This window comes from Hoplias malabaricus, chromosome 5 (genome assembly GCF_029633855.1).
Source record: "Hoplias malabaricus isolate fHopMal1 chromosome 5, fHopMal1.hap1, whole genome shotgun sequence".
NCBI lineage: Eukaryota > Metazoa > Chordata > Actinopteri > Characiformes > Erythrinidae > Hoplias > Hoplias malabaricus.
The window spans coordinates 33,615,326-33,637,367 of NC_089804.1; the positions used below are offsets into that span (position 1 = coordinate 33,615,326).

Here is a 22,042-nt window from a genome sequence, read left to right on the forward strand (position 1 = left end):
TAAGAAAACAGAAAAAAATAAACGTGGAAATAAATGAATGCCAAAAATACATAGTTATAAAAATAAATTAATATATAATAAAATCAATACATAAAAATGAAGAAATAATAAAATGATACTAATAAATAAGAAATAATTTTTTGAAAAATTAAAAATACATTAGTCAGGAAAGACCGCGACCCTGAAATGGAGAAGCGGAGAAGAAAATGATGATGATGATGATAGTCAGGAAAGAAAATAAATTAAATGCACATGCAGGCAAACAGACATTTTAATTTATGTAAGGCTTTATTTATTATTTTCATATTCAATATTATTATTTTACATTTTATTTTACTGATTTAATTTATTTTATATTTATTAACATTATTATGGAGGAAGTTAATTTTATTGAGTCTTTATTTATTTATTTTGGCAGTTTTGCTCCTCCATAGTGCTGTCTGATCCACTTGTACCAGCACAACACACACTAACACACCACCACCACGTCAGTGTCACTGCAGCGCTGAGAATGATCCACCACCCAAATCATACCTGTCCTGTGGGTTCCTGAGCATTGACAAACAGGGTGAAACAAGGCTAACAAAGCATGTAGAGCAACAGATGGACAACAGTCTGTAATCGTAGACCTACAGAGGGCGCCTGTGTGGACAGTGTAGCCGAGAGAACGGACAGTAACTGCATAAGCACTGGACTTGTTTTAATGTATTGGCTGATATGTGTAACGACAAAACCACAAACCTGATCTTCTCGTGTGCGCGCACAGGCTCGCTGCCTGTTCCTTGGAGTTCACACGCTTTGCGCGCTCCCGTGTCAGTGGAGTTCACACGCCTGCGCGTTCACGAACAACCAGTCGAGTTCACACGCCTGCGTTTGGGCCAGGAAAAGCCTCCTGCAAGTGTGTGTGTGGAGAAGAGAGTGTGTGTAGGGGTTTTGTGAGAGTGTGCGTTTTCGTGTGTATCTTTTTAAATGAGAATAAAAAATAAAAGCCGCGAAGGAGCTGCATGAGCGGGCAACGGGCGAAACAGAATGGTTCGGGAAACCAGACACCTTTGGGTGGGAAATTTACCCGAACACGTCCGGGAGGAGAAAATCGTCGAGCATTTTAAACGGTAGGAATTTTTATTTTTTTAAGTAAATAGGTGTTTTTTATGACTGATGCTAAAGCTAGGCTAGGCTAAGCTAATGCTCGACACGGCCTCCTATATGCAGACGAAGCCTTCAAGTATTGTTTTTTTCTTGTTTTTTTTCCGTTCCACCTTAAATGACACGGGTTCCATGGCCGACCTGCGCCATTTAAGGTGGAACTGAAAAATTCCAAGCAGGAGCCAAATCCGAGCCGCGTGTTTATGGGCGCGATTAAACGAAATCGAATTAAATTGTAAAATATGGCTTATTTTTGGATTTTGGAATTTTATGAAGTTGTATAAACACAAACATTTGCACTTTTACCCCTCAAAAATCAGTCACGAACATTTTATCCCGCGTTTTCCGACCTTTTAACCCGCTCTTCCAGTCTGAACGAGCTAATGTTAGCTCCCCGTTCTCATTTTCTCTCCGCTGGTTTACTCGTTTTTCTTACATAAACCAAAAATAATACTCAAAATCTGTAAAGCCACAGAAAGGCAGGGATAATTTAAACACAAATAGTAACAGTTGTATTAGTCAAAAGGCAATTTATATAGGTTTTTTCGATCTGTTTTGATTGGATAAACCAAGCAAACTAGGCTAACACTGTCTAAGCTTCATACGAAGCCTAAATAAATACTTAGTAGACTTAAATTCATAAATATAGTTTTTGGGAGCTGTAAACTACTTCTAAATAATAAAGAAGCTGTGGAGATGTAGATTGATATGTTGAGTTATGTTTTGACGATAGCGATACGTTTTAAGGTTAGTTGGTCGCTTTAAACCCAAAAGACGGGAGTCAGTGCGATATATTTAATGTTTGAAGGGTTTTTGTTTGAAACATTAAAGGGTACAAACTGAGGAAAACGACAAAAATACGACAGATCTAACGTAAATTTTGAACAGCGTAATTCAGTTCACACAGTCCATATATAGACACGAAGCTGCAGAAAGCCTATTTTTGAATGTAATGTTTTTTGTGGCGTCACAAAATCAACTATTTGATATATATTGGCAAGGAGGCATCCCATAAATACTATGCAGTCTAATGATGAAGTTATTTTAAATAAAGGGACATAAAATGAAATTGGACAGTTTGCAATTTAAGGAAAATAAACTGTAAATGGTAATGTTAAAGCAAATTTTAAATGTACAGTAAAGCTATGTTTTATTTCTATACATTTGAGTTCAAAACTTCTTGCAATTTAGTTGAAAAAAAACCCCACAAATCTATAGGATTTATTTAACCAATACAGATTTTAGTTTGTCCCTCATTTGTTAAATTGTGAAAAAGTATTCTCAGAAGATAACATATCACAAGCAAACCATTTCAAGGTCTTGTTTTGGCAGTGTGATCAACCTGATCTTATTCCTCACTACTGTGTTGTTCCGCAGGTATGGCCGGGTGGAGAGTGTTAAGGTCCTCCGGAAGCGAGGTTCGGAGGGCGGCGTGGCAGCCTTTGTGGATTTTGTCGATATTAAAAGTGCACAGAAAGCTCACAATGCTGTCAATAAAATGGGGGACAGAGACCTTCGCACTGATTACAATGAACCGGGCTCGGTCCCCAGCGCGGTTCGCGGGCTGGACGACGGCTCGCCCTCTAGCAGTCATGGGAGGGAGGTTTCGGGGTTCTCAAGAACCACCGTGGGGCCAGTTTACGGACCCACAGTCTCTCTCCACACCAGAGAGGGGCGCTATGAACGCAGATTAGACGGGTAAGTGGACGAAGTCTCCCTCTGAACTGCAGGGGGACGATGGTGTCAAATTAAAGCAGTTTTTTCCCCCCACTGTCAAAGGGTGCTAAGGTTCTCGGGTTAATCACAAAAGAGAGAATGAACGAAGGCTAGGGATCTCCCCCTCTTCATTCTTTGAGGCCTGACATCACTCATGGAATTATTAACCCTTATCTCTTATCATTTTAAGAATGTGTGGATATAAGGTGAGATGATTTTCAGTATTTGGGATTACTGTGTAAGCCATGTGTTTTCTCCGAGCTGGATATTACTCCTGTGGATAAATATCCTGGTGAGTTTGGATATCATGATCGCGGGGACCTATCTGGTGAGTTTGGATTTTAGGCGTTTTCCCCTTTCCCAGAGAGTTGGATATTACCTGTACTTCCTCGGATCACCTGCCTGGAAGTATTTGCCATGCCATTGGTGGATTAATTACGTACGTGGTGTTTTTTTTTTTTTTGTTTTTTTTTGTTTGTTTTTCTCCTTTCTTTTGCTTTTTTTATAACATGAAGCTAGTTTCATTCAATTCTTCTCAAGAATCAGTAATTTTTTTTTCCTCCTTGCTCAGTTTGTTTTCCATCTTCCATCTGGTCATTGTGCTAACTCTGTCTTTCATGGTGCTGTGCCAACCCTGGATATTTACTACACCAATGGATTTAGGACATGTCAAAAGATCCGATTTTTAAAAAAGGGGCATTGGATTTAAGAGAAGTCAGAAGGTGAGGTTTGACATTCCATGTGGAGTATTTGTTCGGGGTCAGTTCCTCCACATTTTCCATCGTTTTTAACTGCTAGTCATGTTCAGGGCGGGAAATAAACACAAGATGTGACAAAAGGGGAAAAATGATGGATATTTTGGGATAATTTTGGAGTGCACCAAGAGAAGTCAAAGAGAAGACCAGAAGACCTTTCATTTGGATAGACGAAGAAGTATTTCTCTGCTATGATCTTGGATCTAACCCTGTTTTTGGATATACGGGCTGCTGGATTACCAAACCTTAATGTGGATGTACCTGTCAGTCCAGTCAACTCCAGTGGGCTTTGAAATGGACTTCAGAAGCATCTGCTAATTTATGGAAGGTACTCTACAACCCAGAGGATTTTCTGTATACTGGCTTAAAGTGAAGGGATATCCCAAAGCGTGACTAATTTGCCATTTGACGGAAGTAAGTTCCTGCTACAGACTGGGATTAATATTTTTTTGTCTACATGTGAAGAAATTCTCTTTTTGTCGGTTCAAGAAGCTGAACCTGAAGTTTTTATTCTTGTGTCCTGCCCTGAAACTGATGTTGGGATTACTCCTTGGCTGAACAGAGAACATGGATATATTTCAGTGACCTCTGGAAGGATTGTTGTTTTTGTCGTTTCTCGCCTATTAGGTGACTATAAAGAGGATATAGGAGGATTAAAATACATTTCTTCCAACTTTTGAGAACATTTTAGTCAGAGCAGTAGATTTTTGGCCATGCTTTGAGGATCTTTTTATTGTGACTGCAACTACGGCACAGAAAATGCCTCATATTTCAGTCCAGCATTTTTTTGGCTCACACATTTGCCCGCCTAAATTGTATTTGGAATATGTAGGTTCATTTACTTCTCTGAAAAGGTTGGTATTGCCCTGCCTTGTGCACCTTTAGCGCTTTCTAACCCAGATATGCACCTTGTTTCTTTCCTCTTTTATCCCCACTAACTCTAAAGCTTTTAGAAAAATAATAATAATCTCCATATTTGGACAGAAAGACCTTATAGTTTCTTTCTGAACCAATAGTTTGGCTTATTAACCTCTGACTCCCTCTTCTCCTTCTGTTCTTTCTTCCCTGTGCTTTTGCGCTCGTGAATGTCAGCTTTTGCTGTTTTTAAATTATCTATATTTCAGGATTTTATTTCTCTAATCCTAGGTTTGTTTGTTTGAAACGGTCAAGATATAACTTAATAGTTATATGAAGGCATTTGCAGTTAAGTTGGAGTGGACAAAACATACAAATAATATCCAGTACTAGTTTAACTAATTAACTTTTTAGTGACATATGCACTAATTTGTACAGTTGTCAAACTATTGATAAAATGGATTATAAAACTAAAAGTACCACCTCTTAGCATGCAGTCCATGTCATGGTTGATTTTAGACAATACATTGTAATTTTACTCCTGATCTTAAGGCTGGGCGAAGTTCATAACTTCTAATCGACAAAATCTTGTCTATATCAATTATATAGATTATTTTTATTCAGTTATGTCCCCACTGTATGTTCATGTACTGTCCCTTTTAAAACCTGGCTACCAAGCTGTAGTCACATGATTCTGCTCCTTTCTGCCACATGGAAGCAAACTAAAAGCAGAATCTTACCGAGCGACTCGAGCAGCACGTACCAAATTAAAACACAGCGTCTGTGGTTTGGAAAAACGAAAGGAACAAGCTCCCAGCAACATTAGAGAAAATATCCCAGCTTTAATATTTACAGCAAAAGCCTCATCACTGAACCATGAGGGACATAAATACAAAAACAAAATAATCATTCATTAGTTGTAATTGGAGGTGGCACGGTGGCACAGCAAGTAGTGTCGCAGTCTCACAACTCCTTGGACCTGAAAGTTGTGAGCTTGAATCCAACTCTGGGTGACTGTCTGTGAGGAGTTTTGGTGTGTTCTCCCCATTTTTCCGTGGGTTTCCTCTGGGTGCTCTGGTTTCTTCCCACGGTCTTAAAAAACATGTTGGTAGGTGGATTGGCTACTCCGAAGTGTCCATAGGTGTGAATGTGTGAGTTTGTCACCCTGTGAAGGATGTGCACCCCCTCCAGGGTCTGTTCCCACCTTGTGTCCAGTGATTCCCGGTAGGCTCCGGACCTACTGTGACCCTGAACTGGACAGCGGTTACAGACAATAAATGAATGAAAGAATTAATTAATTGTAATTGTGGTAAAATGTACAATTAATCGCGATACTGATTTGCACTCATCACCCAGCACTACCTGATCTTGAATATTACTATTATCTGACTTCGTATTATTAGGCTTACCCCAATACCTGATTTAAAAAGGACACATGCGCATCAGATTTGCTAGTCTATAATTAATTTAATCAAAAAGCGAATCCTTTTGAACCTATATATGGATCCCCGTGCTATTTTAATGTAACCGAAAGATATTTTATCGAAAAGCAGCAAATAGTCCCTAAATGAAGCAGTTTATGCACCTCAACCAAATTGGGTAGCCATGGTGAAAATAGGCTTGTACAGAACCTCATTATATCTCAAGACAGTAGTTTTATGAAGATGAATCACTGTTACTTGTGCCCTTATTAATTTAATGCAATATTTACAATATTAAAATGCAGCCAGGGACTTTAATTTGCATGTTTGACCTCAGTTTCTCCTTCCTTCCTGGTGTCATCACTTATTTCAAATATCTCTTTGCATTTTTTTGCATGTCTCATTATTGATCAGACAAAATATTCAACTAATTCTTTTGTAATTTTGAGGCAAATTTGTATTATAGCCTTTTCCATCCAGTGCTTTTGTGCATACCCTCAACATTCAAATGAAGGAATACATTCAAGGCTGTGTAAACACCATTGCCCTGAGTTTGCCAGTTATTTCACATTAATAGAGAGTAATCCAGACAAATTATATTTTAATTGATAGCATAGTTAAAGTATAAAGAGTGAATTATAATTTAATATAAAATTAAGACAGACTTGGTTGTTGGATTTTGCATTTATTTATAAACACAGTGCGGGAGGACACATTTCAATATTTGTTTATGAATCTCGTGTGTCGTGTAGAGGGCAGCTTAGTTTTTGGGAATGTTGGTTAATATTTAACACTCTCTTTAAAGAGGCAATCTGAAATACTGACACAATGTCTTTTAAAATGAGAACTACAATACAATTTCAAAACAATAGAAAGATCGGTCTGCCTCCTCCCCTCTCCTCCTTAGATGTCAAACTCAACCAGGTTGCCAGTTTGAGGAAATCTGAACTTACACTAACAAGCAAGAGATAAGTTCAAGAACTATGGACCATAATAGCTAAAAAGAATGTGCCATAATCAACATATTTACACAGAAAATGCTAGAGAAAGGCAAAAACAAATGGTGAACAAGCAGCTGCCATTTTCCTGCATTTACAAGCCTTTACTATCCAAATCCACATTAAATTAAATTGACTAGACAAGGCTCATCAAATTTCCTTCCATCATAAATATCGTTTTGGGAGGCAGACCTTTGCTTTTTATTCACAATTTTTGTACTCAAATATTTGGTTCTTATTTGAGCTTATTAAATTTCCTTAGGGATGGGCAGTGTCATTTTTCATATCGTCATATGATCTCAAAATGTTATCGCGGTATACAGTATTACCGTGTGGGGGGTGCACTATCGAGCTGCACTGAGCCTTATCTGTGAGCACAAATTGAGTGAAGGGTTTTGAGTGTTTGTGCTGTGCAGTTTAGCTCAGCACAGCCTGAAAGTGAAAACCAACACACACACTGATTAAAAAAACCTGTTTCGTAAAGAGAAAATTTCAGCGACTGGGTTTGGAGGAAGAGAAAAGTTACAAATAAAGCAAAATAAGATAATTCTACACTGTTTACAAGCACATGGTTTAGCACACTACAGTGCACAATTTCCAGCAAACTGAGGCTCAAATCACGGAAAATTAGAGGTTAAATCCTCATACCTGTGAGCATAAAGTCAAGTGAAATGTCTTCTGAGTATTTTGTCTATTTTCATCCTTCCTCTCTTAACACAAGCTCAGCGCTAAACTCACAAATGTGGTGGGCTACTGGTCTTGTTTTTCTCCATTCATTGTCACATTTCCAGTCAGTGAGCTCCCACAGCACCCAAAGATATTTGGCCATGTTCTTAAAGACACAGAACAGAAATTTGATACAGCGCGCACTGTAAGTACCGCCCTCATTTTGAGATATCATTCACATTTTTAATATTGCAGTTTATAGTATTATCGTTATCTGCTCAAATCTAATGTCACTAAGCATTTACCTATTTAAGTAAAAGGCAAAAATTGAAATTACCACTGCCGTTTTAAAATATGCTACTGCCACATTAAAATATATACTAGACAAGACTGGTGTTGTTTCACCTTCAAACTTATATGTCAAATGACATATAAAGACATATGTCTTGCTTCTTATTCACAGTTTTCATATTCAAGCATTTAGTTTCACCTTAAATGGCCCAGTTTAAGAGTCTTATTGGGGTTATTCTCCAGATTCTTAGTTGAATACTCATTTCCACCTAAAACTGATAGCTAAGCTAAAGCTAGCACTAGGTTTTATAAACAAAACTCGTTTTGAAACACTTATTTCCAATTCTATCTATTTAAAACACACAACCAAGTGTAAATAATGTCACAAACATCTACCTACTAATGAAACGCTTATATTTGCAGCGTATTACCGAGCTTCCACATTAAAATAATCAATTCCAAGTTAAATAGGCAAATTTGCAAGGGTTTTCAAATACAACTCTTACTCCTTAATTTGTTTAAAACACCACAGAAAAAAACCACAATCTGCATTTTTTAAAAACAAACTAACTTGCACTTTTCAATCATGTTGTTATTCATGTTCTTTGTATAAGGCACTGTCCTTACACCTTTCAAACGTGCTATACCTTAGTTTTTTATATAAAACACACAAACTTAATCTATACATAGGTGTTTGCACTTCTACATGTTTTACAGAAATATCTTTTGTTACCAGTTCAGGAGGAAATAAGTCAATTCTGGATCTGTCTTGGTAGTTTTATTGTTTCTAAGCTGCCTCCACTTTTCAAACACATGGCCAGAGTTTCCTCTCGTTTTACACTGTCTCTGGTCATGGAGATTTTTAGAAGGGCATTGAGACTTTTTAGGTCCAATTAAAATCTAACATCATTTCTGTTCATATGCTTACTTCACGGCTGCTCTCAGTGCTTCAAATTAGACTATTTCCTTAATCACACAACCTAGACATTTTATGACTAAGTACAGTAAACATATTACAGATTGTTCCTTTAAAATAAAGTGCTAGTTAAACTATTGTACAGAAGTTTTAGATTAATCTGGGCAGTAAATATTTATTTGCTTGGAAAAGACTAAACATTAATGTAAATACAGATAATTTGCATGTTAAAATAGCCTTTTTATATTTGCAACATTTTCAAACCTATGACTTGATGTCAGAAGCAGAGCAGAGTCAGAATGGCTCATTTTATCCCGTGTTTTCTGACTTGGGCAAAGCACAGAAAACTGACTGGGTGATCTTGTTTCACCGTGTGTTGGTTGGTGGGCTCTAGATACACACATTAACATGCACATGCACTGATCAAGGTGGGTTTTTAATAACAGGTCCTCTAAGTCAATTAAATTTATTGTGGCAACGTGATGCCTCACAACTCAGGTTTATTAAAGCCCTTGTTTTAGTCTTTGCCTTGCGTCACTGTCTTTGATGAAGTAAATTCATACAATGTTGAAAGCAGCAAAAAAAAAGATCTGCTAATTGTTCACTATTTGGAAATAAACAAACTAAAAATTTTTGTTTGCATTTACTTCCCAGGGCAGAAATGTTAAATGTTTTTCTTAATTTTATTTTTAAATGTTTGCACCATGTCCTACTGTTATACGCAAACATTTGGACACCCCAAATCTTCGTAATGTAAGACTATATGTTTGTGTGTTTGGCAACTGTTGAGTTGTGATTTTTATCGACTCAAAACAAAATGTTGTACAATATGCAATAACAGACTCGTATGGTAACGGATCAATTTGGAAATTGTGCACTAACAAATGCAGAAGTATTTAGTATTAGTAGTAGAGCATTTAGTGTATGCGTTCAATATGTTTTCTTAGAAAATATTTTTCTTAGGTTTGTATATTGACTTGGGGATATTCAAACTTTTTTGCATACAACTACCTGTATTCATGTTTTTGCATGGACAATTAAACTGTTTAATTTTGATTTGATTTTGAATGTGTCACCTCTCCCATCTTCTCTCCTCCTCTTCCTCTTTTCTTTCATCCCTGCAGCAGCTCAGAGACTCGTGAGCGAGCATACGAGCCCAGTCCATATGGACACCATGATCGCAGCGCTGCTTTCGAGCGGCCGCGACACTACAACTCGGACTATTATCGTGATCGTGCTGTCTTTGCCACTGGTGTTGCTCCTGGTGCTGCAGTTAGCGCCATCACCGGGGGCTTTGAAACTCCCGAAGCTCACTTTGAGTCTCGGATTCGTGACCCATTTGCCCTGACCAGCTCAGCACGCCGTGATCCTTACCGTGATGATAGGGGGCGCAGAGTTGACCGGAATTACCATCACCGTCGCAGCCGCTCTTCACACTCCTCACAGTCACGACACCCCTCACCACAGCGGACCCCTGCCCAGACCCCCAAAGCCCCTCACTCACCCAAACGGACTGCGGCCTCCCCGGGAAGAGGGCCACGGTCTCAGTCCCGGAGCCGATCATCCAGCTCTGACTCTGTCAGCAGCACAAGCAGCACAGGCAGTGGAAGGTACAGCACTTAAATTGTAATTGTGACTGACCTGTTTCTGTACATTTAGTAGTTTCTATATTCTAAGGAAGTTGTTTTCTCTCCGTCACTTGGCAGCAGTGACTCAAACAGCAGTTCTAGCGAGGGTTCACGAGCTCGTTCAGTTCAATCTGCAGCAACTCATGTTCCTCCTGCTCCTCCGGCATTGTCGCTGGATTGTGATGAACCTCGTAGGAGCTTTGGCATCAGGGTCCAGAACCTTCCTGTGCGATCGACAGGTTAGTATTGGACTATAAACTGTGTTTTGTAGCAGTGCACTAATGTCAAATTTCAGATATAATTTTTTTTTCTTGTTGTCCCTAGACACAAGTTTGAAGGATGGACTTTTCCATGAGTTTAAGAAATATGGGAAGGTGACATCTGTACAGATTCATGGTGCATCAGAGGAACGTTATGGCTTAGTCTTCTTTAGACAGCAAGAGGACCAGGAGAAAGCCCTTAGCGTGTCTAAAGGAAAGCTTTTCTTTGGAATGCTGATTGAGGTGACTGCTTGGAACGGCCCTGGTATGTACTGTACAAGTTTAGAAATATTTAGAGATTGGTGCAGCTTGATGCTGGTTTGTTAAGTCCAATGTCTTCTCTCAGAGACAGAAAGTGAAAACGAATTCCGTCCCTTGGATGGACGGATTGATGAGTTTCACCCAAAGGCAACTAGAACGTTGTTCATTGGAAATCTGGAGAAGACTACAAACTACCAGCAGCTACTTGATGTGTTCCAGCGCTTTGGCGAGATAGTGGTAATTGTTTTCAGAACATTATTCCTTGCACAATCAGAAATATTTGAATTTGATTATACTATTTAGACTTTAATTTACAATTAATATGTTCTTTCTTTCCAGGATATTGATATAAAACGGGTTAATGGAGTTCCTCAGTATGCCTTTGTGCAGTATTCTGACATTGCCAGCGTTTGTAAGGCCATCAAGAAAATGGATGGAGAATACTTGGGTACCAACAGACTTAAGGTATGTTGAACAATAACTAAATGAATCTAGAAACATCATATAAAGCTTTTTTTTCTAAGCATGTTCAGAATGTCATTTTGTTGTGGAAAATATTTGTTGAACAATTGGAAAAAAACTGCTCTTTGCAGCTTGGGTTTGGGAAGAGTATGCCAACAACCTGTGTGTGGTTAGATGGCCTGTCCTCTAACATCACAGAGCAGTACCTCACTCGACACTTCTGTCGCTACGGACATGTGGTCAAGGTACTTGACATACCTGATGTATATAGTTCAGCTAGAATTGTTACTAACTGATTTAATTCTTGTTCATTAACTGATTTAATTGTTTGTTAGGTTGTGTTTGACCGAATGAAGGGAATGGCTCTTATCTTGTACAACAACACAGATTTTGCACAAGCTGCTGTAAGAGAGACCAAGGGATGGAAGATTGGTGGCAACAAAATAAAGGTACTACAAGTTTCTCTTTCATTTCATAACTTTGTGTTTATAGATAATTGTGTTGACTTTGGTATGTGCTTCTCTGCAGGTTGATTTTGCTAGTCAGGAAAGCCAAATGGCATTCTATCGCTCTATGCAGGCCTCGGGACAGGATATCCGTGACTTTTATGAAATCCCTACAGAAAGAAGGTAAACCTATGGCAAGACTTCTCAAATATGTGGATGTCCTATTTATTTGACTTCTGACAACTCTGATGTTAATCAATTTTTTAAATCTCTTTTATCAGAGATGATCGAAGACCTCCATATCACGAATTTTCCGCAGAGAGGGCATACTATGAAAATGTTCGAACACCAGGAATTTATGCTGAAGATCCTCGCAGAGACTACCCTGCTCGCAGTCGTGAACGTTACACAGAACTTGACCATTACCAAGCTGACCACTATGACCCGCGCTACCATGAAGACCCTCGTGAATACAGAGATTACCGCGATCCTTTTGAGCAAGACATCAGAAAGTACAGCTACATCCAGAGGGAACGTGAGCGAGAACGTGAACGTTTTGAGGCAGACCGTGGACGATGGAGTCCATCCCATCAGCGACGCCCTATAACCCCCACGGCTTCCCCGTCACCATCTGAGCGTGTTACAAGAGAAGCAGAGCGCCGTGTGTACAGGCACTCATCCGAGAGAAGTGGCAGCTGCAGCTCTTTATCACCACCACAACCCACATTTGAAAAGCCTGAAAAGTCTCCAGTGGATTACAAGACAGAGAGTCTGGAGAGAGAAATAGAGCTGGCAGAGACAGATCGTGTAAGTGGGGCAGAGAAAAGCAAGCGAGGTAGACGCAAGGAAAAAACAGACAGAGAGAAGGGTGAGAAAATAAAGTCAAGAAGGGGAAAAGTGCAGTCTCCTAGCATTCTTCGATCTGAAGCAGACAGGGAGCCCAGTTTAGAGTCTAATTCTGGAAAAATTAAAGCTGAAGTGGATGGCACAGAAAGACAGAGACATAAAGCTGAAAACGAGCCCTCGCCTTTAGATCCTGCGTTACGCCTTGAGCCCCAAAAAGGTGAAAAACTTGAGCAAGTTAAAAGTGAGTCATTGGATAAAGACAGCAAAGGAAGATCAAAAAAGCATCTAAAATCTGAGCCTGGGAATGAAGTAAAGGAGCCCACCATGGATTCTGATAGGCTTGCAGCACGAAAAAGACGTTTTGGTGATCCTAGTGGCAAAACCATAAGGCAGAAGAGAGGACGTCTTGAAGATGAACAGAATGCTGGGGTTGGCCAACCTACAGACATTGGGGCAAATTCATCTTTCACAAAGGAGGCAGAAACTGATGCAAAAACATTAGAAAAAGAGGCACAGAAAAGGGAATTTCCTAAGTCTAAGTCTGAGAGGATACCTTCTCATTTGAGTCAAAGAGAAGAGTTGGATCACACTGTGAGAGTTGAATCTCAGATCTCCTCTGTACGCCAAGGAGAGCATTCTGAGTCTAACGTGGAGTTGTCAGACCCAAAATCTCTACTCGGACCTAGTGTACCTAGACAATTGTCCAAAGATGAAACCCCAGAAAAGGACAAGGGACGGGAAGATTATTTGGACATTGATCTTTCCCAGAGTTATCGCAAGCAAATGGAGCAAAACCGAAGACTTCAGCAGCAGCTCCAAGAGTCTGATAAACCAGGAAAACCAGAGTCTAGTCAGTGTGTGGACACAGAAGATTTTGAACACCGTAGCTTGGTGCATGAGGTAGGCAAGCCACCACAGGATGTCACAGATAACTCTCCATCTTGTAAGAGCAAGAAACAGGAGCATTTTGAAATGGATGCGACTGCTAAGAGAGAACGTGTTTACAGAACTTCCCGGCCAAAGAGTGAAGACTCGGAATGGAACAACACACATTCTCCAAGATTTCAACATGTCCCTCAACATGCAGAGGATGAATTTACCGAAGTGCCCCTTCTCCCTAAGGAAGTAAAAGAACAGTCTAAACCTGAGGAAAATGCTCACACAGACCTGGACCTTAAACGGATACATGCTGCCCAGGTGTCTAAGCAGAGCACACCTCTATTGGATGAGCAACAGAAGCGATGGGAAAATCGATTGAAGCATGACTTGTTACCTGACTTTTCAAGGAGCTCAGGAAAAAGACGATTAAATCGGAAATATTTGGAATATGGACTTTGGCCTGATTTGGAGCCTGGTGAGGTACGGTCAGATTCTGAAGAGGATAGAGAACATAAACCCATCTCTCCTATGCCGTCAACCTCAATGTCCTTCCCAGAAAGACATCGTGGAGACAGATTCTCTGAATCTAAGCTAACCATCTCTCTGGAAAGGAATAAATTCTATTCCTTTGCACTTGACCAGACAATCACACCAGATACTAAAGCGTTGCTAGAACGTGCAAAATCCTTGTCCTCATCCAGAGAAGATAATTGGTCATTCCTGGATAGTGATTCCCATTTTGCTACTTTCAGAAGCAGAAAAGATACAGAAAAGGTAGAATCAACGCCACGACCAACACCTTCCTGGTACATGAAGAAAAAGAAAATACGAAGTGAGTCTGAGGATAAAATAGATGACCGAAAGGAAGATCCTAAGCCAGAAGAACAGGAGAGAAGGGAGCTCTTTGCATCTCGCTTTCTTCACAGTTCTATCTTTGAGCAAGACTCAAGACGCCTTCAGCATCTTGAGCGAAAACATGAAGATCCTGAACTTGGTGCAGGTTATCCAGGTGCCCAACAAGGACAAGGGGAGAGTCAGCCTGATTCGGAACCAGTGGTACTCTTCCATGATCGCTTTTTAGAGTTAACAAGGCTGCAGCAACAGAAGGTAAAAGACAAGACTGAACATGAATCTAAGAAAGTGGAGTATGTGGATGGAAAACATGATGAAAAATCTCAAGATGTTGAGGAAGTATCCCAACCACATAATACTGAACCTAACATACAGCGAAATGAAGTTAAATCAATTAGCCCTGTACAAGCTCCTCAGACAAGCCCTGCCCAAACGCTTAATGTTAACTCTGTTCAAGAAACTCAAATATTACCCACTGTGTTGACCGCTAAAGAAGTATCACCCCAACTGGAAACAAAAAACATCCAGGCTCCTTCGCCTAAGCAACTTGATCTATCAGCAAAAGAAGAAAAACTGTCTGAACAGCTATTTGCATCTCCTTCAGTGCCTCAAGAAATGATCAAAGACTCAAACAGCCCACAAAATCAAGAGACGAAGCCTTTAGTGAATGAGATAAAATTAAGTCCAACTAATAATGTGGAATCAGCCCAAAACAGAGATGTTGAGCAGTTCCCCAAGAGTGATGCACAAGCCACTAATATACAAGTGAGCTGTGACCCAGAAAATGAGACCCAAACTGAGCTTTCTGACCTACAGAATTCTCCATCCCCTATGATTGTAGATGAATCAGATAAGTTAGAAAAACCTGAGCCTTTAGCTACAGAAACTGAACCTTCAGTTAAAGACGTTGACTCAAAATGTGTTGAAACTGTTGAGGAACCACTCTCTCCTCCACTACGGTCAAGAAACAAGAAAGTCAAGACATCACCTACACCCGCAGTAGCGCCTTTGACTACATCAAGCACACCAGACAAGCAAAGTACACGAAAGAGTGAACGTATTGATCGCGAAAAGCTTAAGCGTTCATCTTCCCCAAGAGGAGAGCCAGGTAAAGCAACCTCAGAAAAGTCATCTGGTAAGTCTCCCATCCATAGCCCTGACCCAGAGCAAAACGTAGAGCAAAGTGTACCCCCTGTAAGGGCAAGGCGTAGGAATGTGCGTTCTGTTTATGCAACTGTAGTTGAGGGTGAATCTGCCCCACAAACTGGCAAGGATGTTGAATCACCACGTTCTGCACGTAAGCGTGGGTCAGACAAAGATAGTGGACAACAGCAGCAGCCTGAACAAGAAACTGTAAGTGCACCAGCAACTTTAAGACGAGGACGTCCACCTAAAAATCGACGCCAAGTAGATGATTTACTGGCTGGAAAAAGTGATCGGGCAAAAATAACTGAGACCAAAGAGAGTGATGCAAATGAAACTGGTAGCAGTGAAGCTGTCACTAAGGTGGGCAAGGGCAAACATTCCCCCTATTTACAGAAAACAGCAAGTCAGGCTACCCTTGTGTCTGGAGTTGGGAAAAAAGGAGACAAACTAGATAAAATGTCAGGGGATAACACTCAGAAGGTTGAATCCTCTGAGTTGGACGCTGACTCTCAAGCCAGCACTAACCAGCCTGATTCTGATCCTTCACATGGAAATGAGTCAAAGGAGAAAAACAAACCACAAACTACTGTAGAAGCAAAGCAAGATAAAGATAAAATTACACCAGTGGATAAAGGCACTGGAATCCAAGACAAACTAGATTCAAATCAAGAGCAAGCTACTTCGGATAAAAGTGGAAAGACGAAGCCAACTCGACTAAATCGCAATTCAAAGCTAATGGCTGAGGATAAATCTCTTGGTCTGAAAAATCTCAGAATCAGGCTTGATGTAACAGAAGTAAAAGTAAGGCTTCAGACAGGTGAGACGGAATCAGGCCATGATGATATTTCTAAAAAGAGTGTTGTAGTTGCATCCCCTAAAGAGCATCTTCTAGAACCTAGATTTGAGAAAAATGTCTTGGACGATGCTGATTCTAAAGAAGACTCTGTACCAGTTCCCACAAAAGTTAAAGACCCCCATGAGGAATTATCTCGTGAATTGGAACTTGAACAAGCTGTGGAGAACATTGCCAAACTTACAGAAGAGCCCACTCCACTTCAGTTTAAAAGCCCTTCAGAGGCTGATCCTCCTTTGTCTAACCTTGTTGAGGAACCTGCGCATGAACCAGAAGTTGAAAAGCCTGCGAATCCAGCTAGTGAAACTGAACTTGCTGCTGCTATAGATTCCATCACATCTGAAGACAATCTGCCGCAAGACCCAGTCATGAACTCTGTTATGGATTCAGTCCCTCCTATTCAGACGTTAGTCCAAGATGCTAAAAGTGATGAAAGCAATTCTGCTACCATTCGGGAGGAAACCTCTAACACAGGAACACCAAGGAAAGGAGCTAAAGGGAGAGCAAAAGCCCAGAAGAGAGCCAAAGGCCAAAAGGCCAGTGTTAACAGAAAGGAAGTTAATAAAGATACGGTAGCAGACATGGAGAGTCTCCCTCTGAAGGCAATAGAGTCCATACCCGAGTTACCAACTGTCACAGAAACGTCGCCACCAGCTACTGCTGTTGTTATTACTCCTACATCTAAGCAGGATATGAACTTAACAGTTAATGTTCCTGATGTTCCTAAAGCAACAGAGGTTCCTCTTAAGGAACAGCCTGACCTGCCTAAGTCATCTCGCCCAGTAGCTAACAAAAGCCCAATTCCCATCAAGCCTCAGCCCAATCCTTATGAATGTACATCCCCTTCTGTGTCTCCTACAAGTATTTGCCTCAAGCCTTCACATCTAAGCAGGCTTCCAGTTTCCCCAGCTGACAGAGTAGTTCAATCTAAAGAATCTACAGTGCTCTCTCCTTCAGTTCCACCTTCAGCTGCATCAGATAACCCAACATTACCCCCTGATTCTTCTCATGATATAAACACCAGTGATCTGCGTAAAATTCTTACAAAGCAGAGAAGTATTCCTGTACCAGATATTTGTGCTATGTCTGGGACCATGCTTGCAAGGGAGAGTGATGCAAAGAGGTCGCCACACGAAAATAGACAGTCTTCTCTTCCTGCCCAACCTGTAGTTCGAACACCAGCCTCCCTACCATCACCAGAGACAAAGCAAGTCTTTAGTGAGAAATCTGTGATTTCTGTCATTGCCTCCACTGCTACCTCTGTCATCAGCCGAGTTTGTAATCCTCCTGAATCTGAGGACAAATCCAGCATTCCTATTGGAAATCCATTTGTGGACAAACAGCCTCCTAAGCAGATGTATCAGCCTAGCATTGAAGACAGTAGCACGTACCATGGCCCGACAGTTGGAGAGGAGGGTGGAAATGCAGGGCGGTATATAGTAGAGAGCACCTCTCTCAGTTCAGGCCCTACGGCAGGCCTCAGAGTGAATACCTCTGAGGGAGTGGTAGTACTGAGTCACTCTGGGCAAAAAATTGAGGGGCGACAGCGAATCAGTGCTAAAATCAGCCAGATCCCACCACCCAGTGCTGTGGACATAGAATCCCAGCAGTTGGTGTCTATGCCCCAGATCAAGCAAGAACTTTATAGTGCCTCTCAGCCAGCTACACCGAAAGCTTCCTTACCTCCATCAGATCATGTGCATGCCCTGAAAACACAGCCAATTGTCCCATCTATTAAGCAGGAGTCTGGAATGGACAAATTGGATGCATATGTTCCAGTTCCAAGTGGGGTTGTCAAAAGGTTACAGCAGGCACCTGGGCCTTCGCAAGTAATTGGTTTCCATCCCTCAGAGTATGGCATGGTGGTAAAGCATCCCAAAAAAGAAGGAAATGAACCCATCTGTGTGGATAGTGTGAAACCAGCCTGGGTGTCCACTATAAGCCCTGCCATAAGTCCTCATCTTCCTTCACCAGCTGGAAATCATGTTGGGTTTATACCAGGCACACCTACAGATAGGGCTCCTTCACATATTCAGCCCAAACAAGAACCACGTTCCCCACGTAAATCTGGTCATCCCCATTCTCCTTTTGTGCCATCGCCCATTGGCTCTTCATCACCCAAAGCTGTGTCCATGGTGTTGCCCACTGGCTTGCCCCCAATGTCTCAGTATGTTTCAAGTGTACATCACTCTGAACAATCAGTGATCATGCCCCCTCATAGTACACATGGCAACCTTGGACGAATGTCACCTCACCGTGTAGGTCAGACCATTCCCCTTGGTCACCTTTCTCAGGGAGAGGTGAGAGTTAATACCCCCCCTCTTTCAATGATGAACTATGGAATTCACTCTGAGGGCATTGCTTCAAACTGGCCCCCTGGTCAACAGCGCCCTACGTCTCCCCAGGCTGTGGGGAACAGAGAGATGGTCCTCAAAGTTAACCCAGCCAATACAAGAGGTCACGAAGGAGGTGAGGAGGAAGCAAGACGCTTTCACCAAGCACTTGGAAGACCACCTGCGACTCAGTTAAAACCAGAGTCAATCCCAGCAGAATACCGTGGGCCAATTCACAGTGGACTGCCTCTAGACAGATTCAACGTATCCCCAAGAGACATGCGAATGCTTATGCATCATCAGCAGGCTGAACGCCAACCTGCAGAGCTTCACCAGGGACACATTGCTGAAGCTGTCCCTCAGACTTCAACTCCCACCAGCATTGCAGCTTCTCTCTCTCCACGGTCCCATCTGTTACAAAAGGGCATATCTGACAAGGACTCTTTGAAGCAATCTGAATTAAAGAGAACATCATCACCCACTGGAAAGGAGGGAATAATAGCTATTCGAAGTGGAGTGCCTTCCATGGCTTCTCCTCAGCGAGTGCAGCTGATTCCCTCTGGGGCTGTGCCAGGCTTTCCTGAGTATTCAGGCATGTACACAAATGCACTGCGCACTGTCCACTCCCAGTTTTCTGATAGTGCATCTTTGGGGATTGCCCAACCACCACGTAACACCTCACAGGTAGGCTTAACGGTATAGTTTGAATACTTAAGGTGCTTGTTTAACATTTGAGTTGCGCTAATGTCTTTGCTGGTTTGTGTCTATCAAAGGGTGTTCACGAACAAGACCACAGCCAGGCACAGGGTGAAGTTAAAGTGGAGCATGTTGGACACCAGCAAGTCAACATGGTGCAGCTTCTGACAGTAAGTTGCATGGTTGTGTGTGTTTATAGTTGGAAGAAATGGAGGAAATGCAAGAATTACCTGCTGTGTTTGGTGGATTTCTAAGCAAATTGCTTGGGATCTTGTGTTTGTACTAAATTTAAGCTGCTATATTTCTGATGGTCAATTTTGTATTTTCTCTTCAAACAGAAATACCCAATTGTGTGGCAAGGCCTGCTTGCCTTGAAGAATGACACAGCTGCTGTCCAGTTGCATTTTGTTTGTGGAAACAAGGCTCTTGGCTTGCGTTCACTTCCGGTGCCCTGTGAGACTGGTGCTCTCCTTCGAATTGTCCAGAGGATGAGGTTAGAGACACCACAGCTTGAGGGAGTGGCTCGCAGAATGACGGTAAGTTCCTGAATGGATAAGCAGATTGATTGCCTGCAAGAGTTTGCAGGAACACATGAACATTTCTTGTATGTTATTTATTTAATTCTCACTGTCTTTTCTCTGTAGGGTGAGAGTGACTTCTGCCTCTTGCTGGCTATGCCCTGTGGTCGAGATCAGGATGATGTTGTGAACCAGACTCAAGCCCTCAAATCAGCTTTCATCAACTACCTGAAGGCCAAGCTGGCTGCAGGCATCATAAATGTGCCCAATCCTGGATCCAATCAGGTGGGTGCATATAGGTTTCCTTAGTGATATACATGTTTAGGGTGAAGGAATACGTTTGTTTCGATGGGTCCCTAAATGCCTTTTAGGTTTAAAGGCATTTCCAAAATTACTAGTACAACTTACTTAGGAGAAATAGTTCTAGATTGGTGAATATTTAGATGATAATACAATGTATGTCCTATTGTAAGACACTGTGTCCCAAACTCTTTCTTTCCGCAGTGCTCCCTTTTGTAGACAAGAATATTTTCAGGCACCTCACTCCAACACAGTCCTAGCAGTAATCGAACATTCATCATTCATTTATTTGCGTAGCCACCCTCACTTTGAGAACTACTGCTGTAAGACAAAAATTCTGACCAAAAGTTGTAAGCAAACTAGACCTTCGCAGACTTTGAGAGTGATATCATGCAGTATGGAATGTGGTTAACTTGTCTTTATCGTTCTCCTTTTCCAGCCTGCCTACGTGTTGCAGATATTTCCTCCATGTGAGTTTTCAGAGAGTCATCTTTCTCGACTTGCTCCTGACCTTCTCAGCCAAATCTCCAGCATCTCTCCTCATCTAATGATTGTAATCACCTCCGTGTGATCCTCAGACTAAGCTCTACACCCTTAGACCTTCACCTCGATTCCTTTGCTTTTACAGCCTGGAGGGACTTCGGGCCTCTGGAGATGTTAGAGTTGTTTGTCCGGATATCTTAACTTCTACATATCAGTCTTTAATTGGTCTTTCCTCTGGTGACCCTCAGTCAACTCAAGGATTCGTCAGTCTGCAACACCACTCCAGATTATGTAAAAGCTAATTTCACCATTTCTGCTGTATTTGTATTTATTGGTGAATTTTTATTTTTTTGCTCATGGAAATTATTTGGGGAAAAATCTAAATGTTTTGAAGAGCAAGGCAAAAGAAAAAAAAAGGTGACAAACTGGACATTTTTTTTCTTCATTCTGTGATTCAGTTAACTTTTAAAAAGATGGATAATAGACGCTGTTGTTAACAGACTAATGGGTTTTTAAGTAATCATGCACATTCATTGGTCAGTGCTATTTCTGGAGGGGAAATAACGCTGGGAATGTACGTGTCAGGGGATCTTCTCATCAGCCTTGCTTTTTGTCACTCGCTCTTTTTGCTAATCCAGATTAAAGCAGACTTGTGTTTTGGCTCAGAAACAGTCATACAGCTGCAGTATTCTGGAGGTTTTGGATTGCAGGACTGTAAATATTTTACATATTTAAAAAACCCTGGCGAGTTGGCTTAAACCCAGGAGAGTTGCCCTTTTATTATTATTTTCAGTCACAGAACGAACCACCCACTGAATTCTCCAATGGAAGAGATGAGCAAAGAACACCGGCACAGAAACTGAACTTTAATTTGTGATGTAAATACTTTAAAAGACTTTTTGGGCTGGCAGCTCTTGTGAGGGTTTGTTGCGGGCACTTTGATTTTTCTTACTCAAATAAAAAATGACAAAAAAAAGATCCAGAAAACTTGAATATAACAGTCATACACGCTCTCATTTCACCATTTGTGTTTATTGATCCTCCATGAGAAAATCATTTTGTGTGAAATAAATGTCTCTAACCAAACAATGACATAAACAATAATTGTGTTTGTGATGTAAAAAGATACATTAATCTAAAAGGATCTTTAATTCACCAGCATGACACTCAAACTAATAATTGACTTAACTGAAATCTTTAAAAGCTGGACATTATCCTGAACCTGAGGGCATCATATCTAAAGAGAAATTAAAATTTTTAAGCAAGTTAAATAATGCTATTGTGTTATAAATACTAGTTGCTCTTTTTAAACCGT

At 41.0% G+C, this 22,042-nt stretch overlaps 1 protein-coding gene across 3 annotated transcripts; it reads left to right on the forward strand.

The window, feature by feature from the left end:
• The first annotated feature begins 788 nt into the window (after positions 1 to 788).
• Positions 789 to 21,942, forward strand: si:ch1073-335m2.2 (msx2-interacting protein). Of its 3 annotated transcripts, none has more exons than XM_066670720.1 (15): positions 789 to 1,112; positions 2,524 to 2,844; positions 9,889 to 10,374; positions 10,474 to 10,631; positions 10,717 to 10,917; positions 10,999 to 11,150; positions 11,253 to 11,378; positions 11,507 to 11,620; positions 11,711 to 11,824; positions 11,904 to 12,004; positions 12,103 to 19,414; positions 19,504 to 19,596; positions 19,765 to 19,962; positions 20,071 to 20,229; positions 20,684 to 21,942. In XM_066670720.1, the coding sequence occupies exons 1-15, from the start codon at positions 1,030 to 1,032 to the stop codon at positions 20,813 to 20,815; spliced, it is 9,750 nt and encodes a 3,249-aa protein (XP_066526817.1). In that variant the 5' UTR covers positions 789 to 1,029; the 3' UTR covers positions 20,816 to 21,942. The 3 variants fall into 3 exon arrangements, with proteins under 3 accessions (XP_066526817.1, XP_066526818.1, XP_066526816.1); XM_066670721.1 differs by having other exon boundaries at positions 9,892 to 10,374; positions 10,471 to 10,631; XM_066670719.1 differs by having other exon boundaries at positions 790 to 1,112; positions 10,471 to 10,631.
• Positions 21,943 to 22,042: the final 100 nt, after the last annotated feature.